The sequence below is a fragment of the Coregonus lavaretus genome (genome assembly GCF_964263955.1).
Source record: "Coregonus lavaretus genome assembly, chromosome: 36".
In the NCBI taxonomy this organism is placed as follows: Eukaryota; Metazoa; Chordata; class Actinopteri; order Salmoniformes; family Salmonidae; genus Coregonus; species Coregonus lavaretus.
In genome coordinates this window covers 23,572,839-23,591,493 of record NC_140023.1, presented here as the reverse complement: position 1 = coordinate 23,591,493, position 18,655 = coordinate 23,572,839, and the positions used below count along the sequence as shown (strand labels likewise).

The window sequence follows — 18,655 nt, the reverse complement described above, 5'->3', positions numbered from 1 at the left end:
TTCTTACCAAAAAACACCAATGGTAAATGAATATCACAACATCTTCCTACCAAACCACATGAGCTTTGTTTTGGAGGTGTTCAGAACAAGGTTAAGGGCAGAGAAAGCTTGCTGGACACTAATAAAGATTTGTTGTAGAGCGTTCAACACAAAATCCGGGTAGGGGCCATCTGAGTATAAGACTCTATAATCTGCATATAAGTGGATGAGCGAGCTTCCTACTACCTGAGCTATGTTGTTGATGTAAATTGAGAAGGCGTGGGGCCTAGGATCGAGCCTTGGGGTACTCCCTTGGTGACAGGCAGAGGCTGAGACAGCAGATGTTCTGACTTTACACATTGCACTCTTTGAGAGAGGTAGTTAGCAAACTATGCCAAAGACCCCTCAGAGACACAAATACTCCTTATCCGACCCACAAGAAAGTAATGGTGTACCGTATCGAAAGCTTTGGCAAAGTCAATAAAGATAGCAGCACAACATTGCTTAGAGTCAAGGGCAGTGGTGACATCATTTAGGGCCTTTAAGGTGGCAGTGACACATCCATAACCTGAGCGGAAACCAGATTGTGTACCAGAGGGAATACTATAGACATCAAGAAAGCTAGTCAGTTGATTATTTACATGTTTTTCCAACACTTTTGATAAACAGGGCAAGATAGAAATTGGCCTATAACAGTTACGATCAGTTTGATCTCCCCTTTTAAATAAAGGATGTACCGTGGCTGCCTTTGAAGCACTGGGAACCTCCCCAGAGAGGACAGACAGGTTAAAAAGGTGAGAGATAGGCTCGGCGATGATAGAGGCTGCAACCTTAAAGAAGAAAGGATCTAAACCATATGACCTAGATGTTTTTTTGTGTGTCACATTTATGGAGCTCCTTTAGCACCTCAGACTCTGTTGACCGCCTGCAGGGAGAAGCTGGGCATGGGAAAAAGAGGGAGGAGCATTAGGGCTAGTCGCATCAGAAGGGCTGGGAGATGAGGAAGTGTTGGACGGGCAATGAGGTGTGGCTGAGTGAAATAGAAATCCTGACTTAATTAAGTGGTGATTAAAGAGCTCAGCCATGTGCTCCTTGTCAGTTACAACCACATCATCAACATTAATGGACATGGGCAGCTGTGAGGAGGGGGGTTAATTCTCCAGGTCTCTCACCGTCTTCCAGAACTTCTTGGGGTCAGACCCACAGAGAGAGAACTGCTCCTTAAAGTTACTAACGTTGGCCTTCCAGATAGCCTGAGTGCGCTTATTTCTCATTTTGCCTGAACAACAGCCAGTCAGCCTGAGTATTTGTGTTCTGAGCCTTTCGCCAAAAGGTGTTCTTGAGGTGGTGTAATGCTGCCAGATCACGGTCAAACCAGGGCCCGAACCTGTTTTTAATACACATTTTCTTTATGGGGGTGTGCTTGTTAACAATACCACTGAAAGATTTTTAAAAAATTAGGTCTAAGCATCTTCGACAGAGGGGATCAAGCTGATTCTATACCAATTAACCTCCCGAGTGGCGCAGTGGTCTAAGGCACTGCAGTGCTAGCTGTGCCACTAGAGATCCTGGTTTGAATCCAGGCTCTGTCGTAGCCGGCCGCGACCGGGAGACCCATGGGGCGGCGCACAATTGGCCCAGCGTCGTCCAGGGTAGGGGAGGGAATGGCCGGCAGGGATGTAGCTCAGTTGGTAGAGCATGGCGTTTGCAACGCCAGGGTTGTGGGTTCGATTCCCACGGGGGGCCAGTATGAAAAAATATATATAATAATAATAATGTATGCACTCACTAACTGTAAGTCGCTCTGGATAAGAGCGTCTGCTAAATGACTAAAATGTAAATGTAATTTACAGAGGCCATAGTCATAGACTGTTCTCTCTGCTACCACATGGCAAGTGGTACCGGACCACCAAGTCTAGGTCCAAAAGGCTTCTTAACAGCTTCTACCCCCAAGCCATAAGACCCCTGAACAGCTAATCACTATTTTCATTGCCCCCAACCCCCTCACGCTGCTGCTACTACTCTGTTTACCATCTATGCAGTCACTTTAACTATACCTACATGTACATATTACCTCAACTAACCGGTTCCCCCGCACGTTGACTCTGTACCAGTACCCCCTGTATATAGCCTCACTAATGTTATTTTACTGCTTAAATTTTTTACTTACCTATTGTTTACTTAACACTTGTTTTTCTTAAAACTGCATTGTTGGTTAAGAGCTTGTAAGTAAGCATTTCACTGTTGTATTCGGCGCATGTGACAAATAACATTTGATTTGAGGTCCTGAAGGAAGGCTTGCTCATTAAAGTTTTTCAGCAAGTGTCTGACAAATCAGGATAGGTCATTTAAAATGAGTCCCACCGTAACGCCGGCTCATTTTGGACTTCCAACCCCTTTTAAACATTGTTTGTTTGAGCTATAGACTTCTGAAATAGACTAATTGGATTAGTCTATTTCTTCTGCATCCGTAGATACCAACCATTAGTCTGTGATTAACGGGGCTGAGCTACAGTGTTGTTTGTGAGAGCTAAATCGTTTTTTTTCTGCATAGAAATTTGTTAAGCTGGCCATCTAAGTGTCAATTTCTTAAAATAATACCATCTTTGAGAACTAACAATCAAATAAAAGCTAGACATTCTTGGAGAATCGAAAATTCCAAAAATCGTGCATTCAGAGCACATGCCCATTGATTTTGTTGTAATGTTTGAGCAGGGGAACACAGAATACATAGAATTGCAGGAAATTAGCTTTAAAACTGCAAAATTGTTTCTCAGCTCAATGCCAAACTGTGTAGAATTGCTGGTGGGAAGGCCTTGTCTGTGTAGGCAATAGTCAGTGTCTCGAATGTGGAAACAAACATTCCCACTGAGCACAGACGTCAGTTCAACATCTAGTTTTGATTTACATTTGGTTGTGTTGTCAACTAAAGGGAATTCAACCTGAAATCAACAAACAATTTCACCCAGTCATTGGATTTGGGTTAAAAAAATTAACAAAATTCCCTTACATGTATGACTTTTTGCAAATCTAAATCAGTTTTCCATGTTGATTCAACATCATCACATTGAATTTTTTGGTTGAAATGACATGGGAACAATGTTGATTCAACCAGTTTTTGCCCAGTGGGTAGTCTGTCCCACGGTCGGGTAAACGAGCAAGTTCATAGTCAACAAAGCGCGCATGAGTCATGGAGTAAGATTCATGAGCGTTGATCAGGTTTTATTTGTACTTGCAAACATGATTTTGGAATCTGGGGATAATACTAGCCAAAAATAAAAGTTTACAGCAGTAACCTTTCCGTAATCAACTCAAAGATTTCACCTAAACTTGACACTTTAAACATTGATTAGTCATCATTCTTCACATTTATCATTCATAGAAAGGCAACATACTGACAGTCAACAAATTAATTGGTTCCATCTCAGAAGTTTTGTAATTTGCACATAGGCTATAGCTAGATAATAATGCATTGGACCTCTCAGCCCAGAGCTGGACCTCAGACTCTCTCCCTCCCCAGTCCTTTCGGCTAAGTAAGTGCTTTACATTCCTAACAATGTAACTTTTATCTGATATTAGGTCAATGATTGGACCATGTGATTGAAGTTCACCCTATTGATTTGCCATAAGGTAAAGAGACACATTTATGTGCAAACTGTGCATCTAGGATTTGCAGTCCTCTAGTTATGTTGAAACACTTGATGTCCAAAGGCTCTTCTGCATAGGTCACTGGATTAGGGGGCCAATGTATGTACAAATTCCCTGTAACGATATGGATGGAAATATTTTTACGTTTCTTGTTAAAATAAAACAATTTAGAATCAGAATTGCAATTTTTGCCAAATAGAAATGGCAACTGAAGAGTTGACAAGATTTTCTAACCGGATGATGTCTGGCAGGTGAGGGTCTTTGTATAATCCATTGTGAAGGTACCCAAGGGATCCGGCGAACGGTATCATCTTTACCTGATTCTCCGAGTTCTGTGCACTCTGTGCTATTTCATACAGCTTGATCGGAACACAAAGTATTAGGGGTGGAAACTTCCTTTACTGTAAATATCATGTTTCCAGGAACTCTTCTTGATATAGTCATTCAACCCATACAGATAATATCAAAAATGTTGCTTGGGATACTATGGACAGATCACAATCGAGAAATGATTGTTAGTTACAGTAAAAGTATCATTCCACACCTGCTGTGCCATGTGGATGGGCACTATGTGGTCATCCTCTGCATGAAGGATCAGAAGACGACTCCTCATCCTCTTCAAGCTGTGGAGAGATGGTGAAACATCACTTTTCATGAACAGTCAACCTCAATCTCTCAGAACGATTCTCAAACACATTTGGTTGCAGTGCATTCAGAAAGTATTCATACCCCTTGACCTATTCCACATTTTGTTGTGTTACAGCCTGAATTCAACATTTCTCTCACCCATCTACACACAATACCCCATAATGAAGTGAAAACATGTTTTTAGAAATGTATTTGAAAATTAAATACAGAAATATCTAATTTACATAAGTATTCACACCCCTGAGTCAATACATGTTAGAATAGTTTGTTTGTTTTTTTACTCCCTAGTCCTTGCCAATTACAAGTATACCCATAACATGATGAAGCCACCACCCATGCTTGAAAATATGAAGAGTGGTACTTAGTGATGTGTTGGATTTGCCCCAAACATAACGCTTTGTATTCAGGACATGAAGTTCATTTCTTTGCCACATTTTTTGCAGTTTTACTTTAGTGCCTCATTGCAAACAGGATGCATGTTTTGGAATATTTTTATTCTGTACAGGCTTCCTTCTTTTCACTCTGTCATTTAGGTTAGTATTGTGGAGTAACTCAAATGTTGTTGATCCATAGTCAGTTTTCTTCTATCACAGCCATTAAACTCTGTAACTGTTTTAAAGTCACCATTGGCATCATGGTGAAATCCCTGAGCAGTTTCCTTCCTCTCCGGCAACTGAGTTCGGAAGGACGCATGTATCTTTGTAGTGACTGGATGTATTGATACACCATCCAAAGTGTAATTAATAACTTCACCATGCTCAAAGGGATATTCAATGTCTGCTTTTTTTTTTTACCCATCTACCAATGGGTGCCCTTCTTTGCGAGAAATTGAAAAACCTCCCTGGTCTTTGTGGTTGAATCTGTGTTTGCAATTCACAGAGATGAGGTAGTCACATAAAAAATTACATTAAACACTGTTATTGCACACACAGTCCATGGGACTTATTATGTGACTTGTTAAGCACATTTTTACTCCTGAACTTATTTAGGCTTACCATAACAAAGGGGTTGAATACTTATTGACTCAAGACATTTCAGCTTTTCATTTGTAATTAATTTGTAAAATATTGTAAAAACATTATTCCACTTTGACATTATGGGGTATTGTGTGTAGATCAGTGACATTAAATCTCAATTTAATCCATTTTAAATTCAGGCTGTAACACAACAAATTGTGGAAAAAGTCAAGGGGTGTGAATACTTTCTGAAGGCACTGTAGCAGTTATTTTGATTTGATACCGCATATTGCAAACCGTATAACCTCCGCATATTGCAAACCTTTTAACCTCAAAATAAAGGATGATAACTACACAGAAAAGTTGAATAAAGCAAAAAAAAAGAAAAAAAAAAGAATCTGAATCTAAATCGAGAAAATACTTACTTTTCATCATTAGGGAAGATGACATTGTTTTCTGCCATTGTGTCCAGGAAAAAGTACTCAAAACCTGGGAACGTCCAATAAAACTGAGGACAAGGAAAATTAAACATGAAGACAAGTACAGTTTAGTACATGAATGAATACAAAAGCATGGCATTTTAAGATGTACCGCATCTCCATGGAGAGGAGAGGATGTGAGTCTTACCCAGCCAAACGGATGATGGGCACCTTCCTGTCGAATGTTGGTGTATGCTCCCTCAATGATCACACCATCAACAACAATCCCTGATAAAAGCAAAAACTTAAGTATATCAAGTCAGCTTCCATGAACTGAGTCCCACAAAAAACATTCATGAAATGTGTATTGTACTGTAACTAGAGGGTATAAAATATTAAAGTTGAATGGGTTCAATAAAGCCTACCTTGTTCCATTAGTTTGACTGCAGTATTAGTGGCCACTCTGTACACAGATGAGGGGCAAAATGGTGTTTACTGATCATGTCTCATACTCTGAGTCACTGTCAAAATGTTCTGTCATATCTAATCATTGATTGGAGTATTTCAATCAATCATCACCATTAGTGGTGGTAGATAAGTAGTAGTAGTAGTAGTAGTAGTAGTAGTAGTAGTAGTGGTGACATTCTCTAATAACTTAAACATCTCACAAATATATATATTGTGTATGAGGGGTGGATCAAGCAACAAATTAAACAAATAAGTGTTAATTAAAAATAAATGTTTTTGTCACATACACCAGATAGGTGCAGTGAAATGTGTTGTTTTTTACAGGGTCAGCCATAGTAGTATGGCGCCCCTAGAGAAAATGAGGGTTAAGTGCCTTGCTCAAACAGTTAAATATAATACGATTTAAAATCATGAAAAGCCTACCAGTGGAATGAAATACATATCTATTTGGAGTGTAAGGCAAAGGTATACAGGTACAGGTCAAGTTAATCAAGGTACAAGTAATCAAAGGTAATATTGTGTTTGCTTATTCAGTAACACACAATATTACCTTTGATTACCTTTACCGATGAAGGATCGTCATTTGAGCCAGTTTCCTACAGCAGGAAAATAACCATGCAATCCAGGAAATGTGAATTATTATGTGGATTATAATTAAATGGACATTTTCCTAGGGGTTGATAAATTGTTCATTAAGTCAAATGAAGTCTGAAATATCAAAGTGGAAATTACGAACTTTAGAAGCCTTTTTAAAACTCAACATACACTACAAGTTTGCATTTCCTGCCGTGCAGGAAAATTCTCAGCAACAAGAGTGATCAAATTAAGATCCTACATCTGTACCTTTGCCTTACACCCCAATTACATTACATGAGACGTGCATTTCATTTGACTGTTAGGCTTTTCATGATTCGAATCGTGGTCATATGATTTAACTGATATTTGTTTGATTTGAAAGCAGAACATTGTTCATTTAAGATTCTGCAGTGTATAGTTTGATTTAAAGCTTGCTTGTTTCATTAGATTTTTGTGACTTCCACCCCTCATAATTGTGTGCAACTGTGCATCAGATCTGGGATAACTACAGTGCATTCGGAAAGTATTTAGACCCCTTGACTTTTTCCACATTTTGTTATGTTACAGCCTTACTTTGAAATGCAATTGTTTTCCCCCCCCTCATCAATCTACACACAATACCCCATAATGACCAAGCATTTTTGCAAGTATTCAGACCCTTTACTCAGTACTTTGTTGAAGCACCCTGAGTGCTCTGGAGCAGGTTCTCATCAAAGATCTCTCTGTACTTTACTCCATTCATCTTTCCCTCGATCCTGACTAGTCTCCCAGTCCCTGCCGCTGAAAAACATCCCCACAGCATGATGCTCCCACCACCATGCTTCACCGTAGGGATGGTGCCAGGTTTCCTCCAGATATGACGCTTGGCATTCAGGCCAAAGAGTTCAATCTTGGTTTCATCAGACCAGAGAATCTTGTTTCTCATGGTCTGAGAGTCCTTAAGGTGCCTTTTGGCAAACTCCAAGCAGGCTGTCATGTGCCTTTTACTGAGGAATGGCTTCTGTCTGGCCACTCTACTATTTTTAATAATGACAAACCGGTTTTTGCTTTGTCATTATGGGGTATTCTGTGTAGATTGATGAAGAAAATGTTTTATTTAATCAATTTTAGAATAAGGCTGTAATGTAACAAAAGGTGGAAAAAGGGAAGGGGTCTAAATACTTTCTGAATGCACTGTATAGTATATGCTTTGTAGAAAGTAACTATTTTGGGGGGAATAAATAGTTACTTTGGAGGTGACTACAACTATTTGAATACAAATCTCAGGAAGTGACTACTTTTCAGAAACTATTGGATTGGCTGCCTTTAACTAATGGCACGGTTGTATGAAACTGCATATAGAAATAGAATGAATAGAACACAATCTCCTATACTATTCCAATCTGACAATCATTTTTGATCTACACAATACATTTCTATCTGAACATTCTGTAAATGTAAATGCTCCTGAACGTCCATTGCCTCAGGTGTACATAATCAAGTCAAACCAATTAACCAATTATATTTAGTACATATGTATAAATACGTTGTGATGCTCAACTACTGTGTGACTCTTTCAACATGCCACTGAAAAGGTTTAAGCAGCAATTCATTTTATGATACCTGAAAATATTGAAGAGAAATTCAAAGGCATTTTTTGCAAACAGCACGTTGGATGCTTAGCAAAAACAACTTTGAACGTCTTCGTCCATCTGAGGGGGATGGTTCTTATTTCAAACACACACTATACCATCTTTAAAAGGGATACTTTACTCAGAACTTTACTCAGAATACAAACTAACGTGATTTTCCACCTACCTTGGCTGTAGTTGATTCAAGAAGGCTGTTTTGGGATATTTTGTTTCCTTTCGACATTTACTAGAGCAACATTTTATTAACATGTTGTTACATAATACTTTGGTAATTGCATTTTAATTGCATAGCAATGAGCTGAGAGTTTTTGTAACTACTGTACACGAGGAATAGTGACTGTTCCTTATTCCACTTATGTAATAACTCCATTATTATGCAATTATAAAGCAATTTCCAAAGTCCTATGTAACAACAATGTTGCTATTGTAATAATCACAAAGGTACTACACATATATAAGAACTTTATGTTTAGTGTTACTGTGTTACTTTGTCTCACTCATTATGAAAATACTTTGTTAGTCATTTTGAAGCTGCAAAAGTGCTCTACTCTAATGTTGAGGTGATTGATTACATGTCCCTCATGTATTTAATTATAGGCTATAAGCTATATTAAGAGCACTCCAGACCATGTGCTAATGATGATATATTTAGACTAATTCAACTAACTGTTCTTCATCAAATACTTAGCAGCCATCAAATACATATATCTTTTTTCAAATACCTTCAAATATAATTTGGTTTTCTGAGAGGTATTCAAAATACTTTCAAATATTATTTGGGTTTTTTAGACCTGTATTTGAATATCAAAGAAAATAGTTGCCTTTTAGTTGAAACTCTATATAAACTATATTAGACTACCTAAAGTATTTGAAAAGTTAGTATCTTCAAATAAACTTCAAAATACAACTATTTTTTGCCCAGGTCTGCTGTGCATTGATATAAATAATCATTTCCACTCGCTTATCTCATCTCTACAAACTGAACCATCCACCTGAAGGCACACGTTTGGTCACTCACCCAGTGCCAAGGGAGTGTCCCCATAATACCACCAGACTGCTCCCACTGCGGGCTTTTACCCACTGGTACAAGTAGAGGGTGTCAGTGGTGAGACCAACTTCAGTGGGCTCTCCGGTGGAGTCCCCAAAACCTGTTAGAGTTTCTTATATCAATGTCTGTACATTATGCAAACATACTAGACTATGTATAGGCCTATCATATCATGTCTGTCTGCCTGAGATAAACTTGATACAGAGTTGTACACTGATTTGTATATGACCACAAGGGGGCAGTCACAGGCAACCCACACCAGAGGGTGAGGTAAGCTCTACTGCAGTATTAGGAAATGGGAGTTGGTTATCGGAGTCTCTTTACAGCAAGCAAGGTGAAATAACACTGTCACACCACAACATTTTGACTAATGCTAGGTTATCAAGGATATGTGTAATGATTATTAGAATTCATTCAGACTAAATAAATAAAGCATATATGTTTCAACAGTCTAGTCAAATGTAAGTATAACCAACCTCTGTAGTCCAAAGCCAAAACATGGTAACCTATTGAACTCAGCACCTGTGGACACAAAGGCCAATCACCAATTTATCAATCACCAATGTCATTCTGCCATGTTGAAGTAACTTTTGATGTAGTCGACAGTCACTTACATTTATTACTCCCACACGGTGACTTGCTGCCCTGTTTGAAAGAACGTGTACTTTTAGATTCAAATTGAGAACAGTGGCCATTTGCAATTTTATTGTACAGGAATCCATTGTTCTTGCTACCTTGTGCCTCCATTGCCATGAAGATAAATGATAATCGGAATTCCAGCTCCCAAAGAATCTTGGTACCATTCCAAATCCTTTCCCTGTGCCTCCTTCCACTGACTTTCAGGGACTGTGTGCCTTGAAGATATTGTACAGTGACAACACTTGTAAGTAACATTAGGAAGTGACAACAGTGGAAGGGACGATGTACAGACTTTGATGTATAAAGTTAAATGCTGTCTTTATAAAGCTACACTGTCCAGTGGCAGTGAGTGTACTTCCGAAGTAAGGTAATTAGGCTAAATTACCATACTCACAAAGTAACCTGGAGAAAGCCTACTCACCATACACCCAATGAGATCCCTTGCTCAGATTGAAGGTACATGTTCACTGTGTGGTTAAGAGACAGGTCAGCTGGCTGGCTAAGGTTGACAAAGAATGGGACCCTGACTAAAAACAAGGAGAGAAACAGACTATAAGTTTTATGATTTGTTATTCCTGATTTGTCCAGTATTTTGGATAATTCTCATGATTACGGTAGCTTACACTCACCTCTGTGAGAATACACCAGGTGTTTTATGATGTCAGGGAACAGTCGCATCATGAAAGGCACAGAAACATAAATGACACATACGGCCAGGAGACCTCTTTTGAACCACCACAGCAAACGGGAGCTAGGTCTGAGAGAGAGAGAAAGCATCATCACTTCCCCAAATGCAAGACAAAAAGTATCAACATTGCAATGACAAAGGTCCATGCTGTGTCAGCGGATCTTACTGGATATTGGCATTGAAGCGCTTTTTAGGTCAATAACAGGGAGCAATAGTAATGGGGTCTTTTTGTAGGCGCTAATGGAGACTAACTCTGCAATGGCTCATTGGCCAAAGCCTACAGAGAAATAAAAATGGGCTTTTTGTAGGGTTTTTGGATGAACGCAGAAAATAAGGCCTGTGGCAAACACAGGCTTAGAAGATCTTATACGTTTTGTTCTATGAGATAGTTGAAAATTAACATCACTTTTTTGATTTTTGAAGCATTTGTCATCAAAATAAGCACAGAAAGGCTTCATAATTCATTAAGGTCATGTTAGCTGACTGATATTATCTGATAGAACAAAACTAATAAGATCTCATAAAAGGACTCTACACTGTCTACGCAAACAGCCGACGGAGTATCGCAGTGTCATTTTAAGTCACAAAATGGGCTGCTCCTTGTACATACATGAGCTCCCCATGAAATTTGGAACGCAGCGTATAGTTCCTTGCGCAGACTTGGGGGGCAGTATTGAGGAAGTTTTGCAACAGAAGTGTATCTACATCACAACCCTTATGGTATTTATAAACACGGAAGCAATGGACATGCTCCTACTGCTACAGTACTTGCACGTTTGCTTTTATTTCGACTGTCGCTACACGCAATTACAGTGCATTCGGAAAGTATTCAGACACCTTTACTTTTTCCACTTTGTTACGTTACAGCCTTATACTAAAATTGATTAAATTATTTCCCCCCCATCAATCTACACACTATACCCCATAATGACAAAGCAAAAACAGGTTTTTTAGAAATGTTTGCTAATTTATGTATTTTTAAAACTGAAATACCTTATTTACATAAGTATTCAGACCCTTTGCTATGAGAAATTGAGATCAGGTGCATCCTGTTTCCATTGATCATCCTTGAGATGTTTCTACAACTTGATTGGAGTCCACCTGTGGTAAATTCAATTGATTGGACATGATTTGGAAAGGCACACACCGGTCTATATAAAAGGTCCCACAGTTGACAGTGCATGTCAGAACAAAAACCAAGCCATGAGGTCAAAGGAATTGTCAGTAGTGCTCCGAGACAGGATTGTGTCGAGGCACAGATCTAGGAAAGGGTACCAAAGAATGTCTGCAGCATTGAAGGTCCCCAAGAACACAGTGGCCTCCACCATTCATAAATGGAAGAAGTTTGGAACCACCAAGACTCTTCCTAGACAAACTGAGCAATCAGGGGAGAAGGGCCTTGGTAAGGGAGGTGACCAAGAAGCCGACGGTCACTCTGAGCTCCAGAGTTCCTCTGTTGAGATTGGAGAAACTTCCAGAAGGACAACCATCTCTGCAGCACTCCACCAAAGATGAACAAAGCAAAGTACAGAGAGATCCTTGATTAAAACCTGCTCCAGAGCGCTCAGGACCTCAGACTGAGGTGAAGGTTCACCTTCCAACAGGACAACGACCCTAAGAACACAGCCAAGACACCGCAGGAGTGGCTTTGGGACAAGTCTCTGAATGTCCTTGAGTGGCCCAGCCAGAGCCCGGACTTGAACCCGATCGAACATCTCTGGAGAGACCTGAAAATAGCTGTGCAGCAACGCTCCCCATCCAACCTGACAGAGCTTGAGAGGATCTGCAGAGAATGGGAGAAACCCCCGAAATAGAGGTGTGCCAAGCTTGTAGCGTCATACCCAAGAAGTCTCGAGGCTGGAATTGCTGCCAAAGGTGCTTCAACAAAGTACTGAGTAAAGGGTCTGAATACTTACAGTGAGGGAAAAAAGTATTTGATCCCCTGCTGATTTTGTACGTTTGCCCACTGACAAAGAAATGATCAGTCTATAATCTTAATGGTAGGTTTATTTGAACAGTAAGAGACAGAATAACAACAAAAAAATCCAGAAAAATGCATGTAAGAAATGTTATAAATTGATTTGCATTTTAATGAGGGAAATAAGTATTTGACCCCCTCTCAATCAGAAAGATTTCTGGCTCCCAGGTGTCTTTTATACAGGTAACGAGCTGAGATTAGGAGCACACTGTTAAAGGGAGTGCTCTTAATCTCAGCTTGTTACCTGTATAAAAAGACACCTGTCCACAGAAGTAATCAATCAATCAGATTCCAATCTCTCCACCATGGCCAAGACCAAGGAGCTCTCCAAGTATGTCAGGGACAAGATTGTAGACCTACACAGGGCTGGAATGGGCTACAAGACCATCGCCAAGCAGCTTGGTGAGAAGGTGACAACAGTTGGTGCGATTATTCACAAATGGAAGAAACACAAAATAACTGTCAATCTCCCTCGGCCTGGGGCTCCATGCAAGATCTCACCTCGTGGAGTTGCAATGATCATGAGAACGGTGAGGAATCAGCCCAGAACTACATGGGAGGATCTTGTCAATGATCTCAAGGCAGCTGGGACCATAGTCACCAAGAAAACAATTGGTAACACTACGCCGTGAAGGACTGAAATCCGAAATCCTGCAGCGCCCGCAAGGTCCCCCTGCTCAAGAAAGCACATATAAATGCCCGTCTGAAGTTTGCCAATGAACATCTGAATGATTCAGAGGAGAACTGGGTGAAAGTGTTGTGGTCAGATGAGACCAAAATGGAGCTCTTTGGTATCAACTCAACTCGCCGTGTTTGGAGGAGGAGGAATGCTGCCTATGACCCCAAGAACACCATCCCCACCGTCAAACATGGAGATGGAAACATTATGCTTTGTGGGTGTTTTTCTGCTAAGGGGACAGGACAACTTCACCGCATCAAAAGGGACGATGGACGGGGCCATGTACCGTCAAATCTTGGGTGAGAACCTCCTTCCCTCAGCCAGGGCATTGAAAATGGGTCGTGGATGGGTATTCCAGCATGACAATGACCCAAAACACACGGCCAAGGCAACAAAGGAGTGGCTCAAGAAGAAGCACATTAAGGTCCTGGAGTGGCCTAGCCAGTCTCCAGACCTTAATCCCATAGAAAATCTGTGGAGGGAGCTTAAGGTTCGAGTTGCCAAACGTCAGCCTCGAAACCTTAATGACTTGGAGAAGATCTGCAAAGAGGAGTGGGACAAAATCCCTCCTGAGATGTGTGCAAACCAGGTGGCCAACTACAAGAAACGTCTGACCTCTGTGATTGCCAACAAGGGTTTTGCCACCAAGTACTAAGTCATGTTTTGCAGAGGGGTCAAATACTTATTTCCCTCATTAAAATGCCAATCAATTTATAACATGGTGGGTTTTTCTGGATTTTTGTTGTTATTCTGTCTCTCACTGTTCAAATAAACCTACCATTAAAATTATAGACTGATCATGTCTTTGTCAGTGGGCAAACGTACAAAATCAGCAGGGGATCAAATACTTTTTTCCCTCACTGTATGTAAATGTGATATTTCCGTTTTTTATTTTTCATATATTTGCAAACATTTCTAAAAAGCTGTTTTTGCTTTGTCATTATGGGCTATTGTGTGTAGATTGATAACATAAAAAAAAATCAATTTTAGAGTAAGGCTATAACGTAACAAAATGTGGAAAAAGTCAAGGGGTCTGAATACTTCCCGAATGCACTGTATGTCCCTCTCAGTTTTGAGCAGCGTCTGTCTGAGGAGGTGAGTATGTTTTGTGTGAGCATGTTTAACTCAAAGGAGCTCATGGAGATGTTAAGATTGCTTGCAATGTATTCGAATGTATTCTCCATCTGCTTGTAGGTGTTGGAGGGGGGATGGCGTTGTGGACAGCCAAGAGACCAAGCAGAGGCCCATCAACAGGTGGTTCATCATCTCCCCGATCTCAGCACCTCCCTGGCCCTTCTCACCAATGCTCAATGCACCTTCCAGACGCACCATCGCTCTCTGACCCAGCACTCCATCAACCTCCGCCCCATCTGCCCGACCCAGCTCCAGTGGCTGGAAGAGGAAGACCGATGAGAGTCCTTTGGAAGCTGATATTATGCAGCAGGTGGCGGAAATAATGTAACGGCGACAGAGTCCAGCAAGTGCCCTCATTAACACCATTGGACCATGGATGGCGCGTCTTCCTCCTGACAACCATATTGCATTTGTCAGGGACATGACGTTGAACTTTTGTAGTGTGCTAAAGACATTTGTACAGATGTTGGTGGTGAACATGTTTTTCTGTATTTTTTTTCCCTTCTTATTCACAAGTTATGTTGGTGGGTAATTTACTGGGGGTATTTTGCATGTTTGTTTGAGGTTTCTTTGCCATTGGCTTATTTTATAATTCACATGTTAAGGTGGTGAGTCATTTACTGGTTTGCCTTTGCACATTTCCCCTTTTGTGATATTTTGTTCATCGAAATAAATACATTTCTAGCAAAAGGTCTGCAAATCTCTGTCTGGTTATTTATACGTGGCAGAAAATATTGCTGTACTCTGAAGCAGTCACTCAGTAAGCTTGTAGTGCTTTGTACATGGGCTACGTAGGGGTCTGTTCTTATTGTCTACAGTTGGACAGCCATTCTTACCCATGTACCATAGCAGGAAGATCCTCATTTAAATGGTTAAAAGGCCACTACACCTAAGCCTGTGTTGACCTCAGACCCAGTGGCGACCCATTTCAGGGTAGGTGGGGCAGAGCCTGTTTTGAGCCCCAAGTGTTTGCCTGATTTGCATGTTATTTTGGCATTAATACATGTCACATTAGTTTGCAAACAATGTATATACAAAATAATAATTGAGTTAGTAAAACTGCACCACGCCGTGATTGGCTCAGTGTTCTGTCACTCATGGGGACACTACGTCACCGCAAAATCTACGGGGAGAGCTCGAAAATTCAAGCCCCTTGGGTGCTGCCATAGAGTTACACTAGAAGTGCCCATCCAAAAAAGCTTAAGTTCATTGGCCACAGATAAAATGACGTCAAATCACGTTATATCTACCGTAGCTTTGATTGGACTGACCATGTCAACATCATACTTTCAAAATCGACAATCTACTGACGAATCCTTTTCAATCCTTGTCGTTTGAAGAGAAGTTATGAAGAGAAATTATAGATAAAATGTATCGGTGCTCATCGGCCATTGGACATACACATTACACAACAAGTTGGAAATTGCAAATTCAACAATAAGTGGTTTGGAAGGAATCAGTGGCTAACTGCAAGCATTGCAAAGCAATCACTAGCCTGCTATTCAGTGGAGTGTGTGTGTGGTCCAAGTCTGGGGTTAAGGGTCTCTTTTCCAAGCTTAAAAGGATAAACATTCAACATTGGCCATGCTGTCAATCCAGCATGACCTCTGCCGCGTTCAAAACAATTGGAAACTCTGAACTGGGAAATCTCAGACTTCTGTGAATTTTGAACGGTCATCCAACTCGGAATTCCAAGTTGGGAACTCTGGCCTCTTTCTAGAGCTCCGACCTGAAGATCACTGATGTCATGATTCAACCTTGTTTTTTTCCCCAGAGTTCCCAGTTGTCTTGAAAGCACCATAAATCCAGAGAATGCCAGACTTTGATGACAAAGTTTGATGACAATTTGCCCACGAAGGGCCGCCGTGCCACCTTCCTGTTCAAGTGAGCACTGCACAACAAGGGGAGTCCAAAAATGTATTGTATGCTGCTGCATAAATTATGTAATATGCCAGGGAGATATGTATACTGTAGCTAAGAAAGTAATACTAAGTGTATGTTGTGCAGTAAGCTGTTAGTAGCCCATGTGCCTCACCCTAATAATTTAGTCCCTTTACCCATCATAACTTAGCCTACTGTTCTGACTTGGTGGTGCACATGTAGCCTATAGCCTGCTTATATGTCCCCTTTATTTATCCTACGGTTCTGACTTGGTGTACAGGGAGAATACTGTAAGAATGGCCCATGTTCTGAATTCTGTTGCTGTACATTTCAAAAGTGCTGAACAAATAGTTATATTGACTACATCCATCCTAGCTCGCTTATTAATGTCTTAATCAAAATTACGGATTGCCTCTTATCCACTCGTCGTCCCCTTATGCCATAGTTTGTATATCTCAACTGTCAGTAGAAACCACATTTGTTTAAGCAAGTCAGCCATATCAGCTACGTTTTTCTAAAAGGCAGTAAATGAGGCTGAATGAACTGTTTCGCTGCCAGACATGGCTCAGTTGATAGCCAGGTGTAGCAGTGGTAACGTGTTGGGACAGCATTATGTAGCCCCTAACAGTTTGTGGGCACCGTTTGTCATCGTTATAGTTCAATTAACGTATTGTTTAGTGTTGTGTTGTGTCGTGTCGTGGCTTTGACGGCATGTCTCTAAAAAAAAACAATAGGTGAGTTTGCCCACCAAGATTTACATGCTAAAATCGCCACTGCTCAGACCTTATTTTCATTCGGCGTTTATCCCCCCAAAAACATTAATTTCCCCCATAGGAATGGCTGAACGAACCTGAGGTTTCATTTCTGTTTTTTAGGACTACAAACTGGCGAGCTCCTAACAGGCCTATTTACTTACTAGACTATACTCTAGTCTAGAGAGCATAATTTACACAATTTTACCTCGGCTGCGCACTCGGTGACACACCAGCTTCATCTCCGGCAGTCTTCTGCTTCTTGGAGTCACGGTCAGCAGTCCTCTTCCTCATCCTGAGACGTCTAGATTGACATCTAGGCTTTGTGACTAACTACTTTGTCTTTTGTCGCCTACCGTAAGTCTGTTTTTTTGTCTGATGCTGCGTTTGTAGCCAAGTGGAAAGTTAGCACCATAGAGTTAGATAGAGAACTCTAGATAATAAAAGCCGTTTGATTTTTCCCAGTCCTATGTGGTAAACAGAGGATCAAAGAGAGGCCATCTCCATTTCGAAGTAGTCTGTTTTCTTATTTTACTGCTTCTATGAGTTGGTAAACAAACTGAAAGGTTGAATACTGCCACCTAGAGTGGGTTATTTTAACAGGTAGAAAGCCAAGGATGGCGATTTACTGCCACCTACAGTTATGGAATATTTGCTAAGAAGTGTAATTCATTGGCTGATCGCTTCTGATGACCCCAATGGAATAATGGGATCCTTCCTTTACCCATAGGAAGTCCCACCCAGTTCACTACTTTAAAATGGTTTAAGCCCTCAATGGCAATGTCCATGTGAAAACATGTTTAATCTATCTAGAGCCCTCTAACTCTAAGGTGGTAAATTCCCACTTCCCAATTGGTTATGAATGCAGCATAACTCATAGGATCTATAATATGTGCAAAAAGATGGTGGATAAATGAAGACAGTTCACTCAGGCCGTTTACCATTAAGAAAAGTCAGTTCCTGTCTACTTAAGGGGGTGGCTCTCCCACAGACACCAATGCAATAGCAGCTGGGTCTGGTCTACTTAGTTCATTGACCTCCATTGTAACAGAAAAAATGAGGGTGTGGGATGTCTCCCTTCCTCTTCCATCTCTGATGTGGGTGAAAGAACAGTACTCCCACGTTGACGATAAGGAAATGAGGGAGGAGTAGAGCTGGTTTAAAGTGACCCAGAGTAACCTATGTACAAGCCATGCAAGAACACCTCGGGTCTACCTTATGAATTTATCAATTAGAAATGTGTGTGGCAATCATTGAAAGTAAGGAAAACAGTCTTTCTTAGAACACAATCCCAATGCACAAAGGCCATTTACATACTTCAGTTTGTACACTAGATTGGGATGTAAAATAATTTTGTTAGAGGGATCTTTTCACATGGCACATATACAATTCAGTAGGCTACCTACAGTGTAAGCCTATGAATAAGGAATTTTGATTTGGTATCTGTTTCCATGTTTTATGATCACAGTAAAGGAGCTACAGATGCACTGTGTTTCAATGTCCAATGGCCTATAATGTAGGGCGTAGGCCT

The 18,655-nt window shown here is 40.6% G+C and overlaps 1 protein-coding gene across 1 annotated transcript; it reads right to left on the bottom strand.

Annotated features, from left to right (window-relative positions):
* Positions 1-3,175: 3,175 nt before the first annotated feature.
* On the bottom strand, positions 3,176-17,665 carry LOC311110755 (lysophosphatidylserine lipase ABHD12). The gene is made up of 13 exons (XM_084153316.1): positions 17,333-17,665; positions 10,642-10,769; positions 10,434-10,539; positions 10,108-10,227; positions 9,988-10,018; positions 9,850-9,895; positions 9,344-9,473; positions 6,076-6,113; positions 5,859-5,938; positions 5,657-5,739; positions 4,172-4,250; positions 3,862-3,986; positions 3,176-3,741 (listed from the first exon to the last, which is right to left on the bottom strand). Exons 1-13 carry the CDS (start codon positions 17,416-17,418, stop codon positions 3,714-3,716), a joined length of 1,080 nt encoding a protein of 359 aa, XP_084009442.1. The 5' UTR covers positions 17,419-17,665; the 3' UTR covers positions 3,176-3,713.
* Positions 17,666-18,655: the final 990 nt, after the last annotated feature.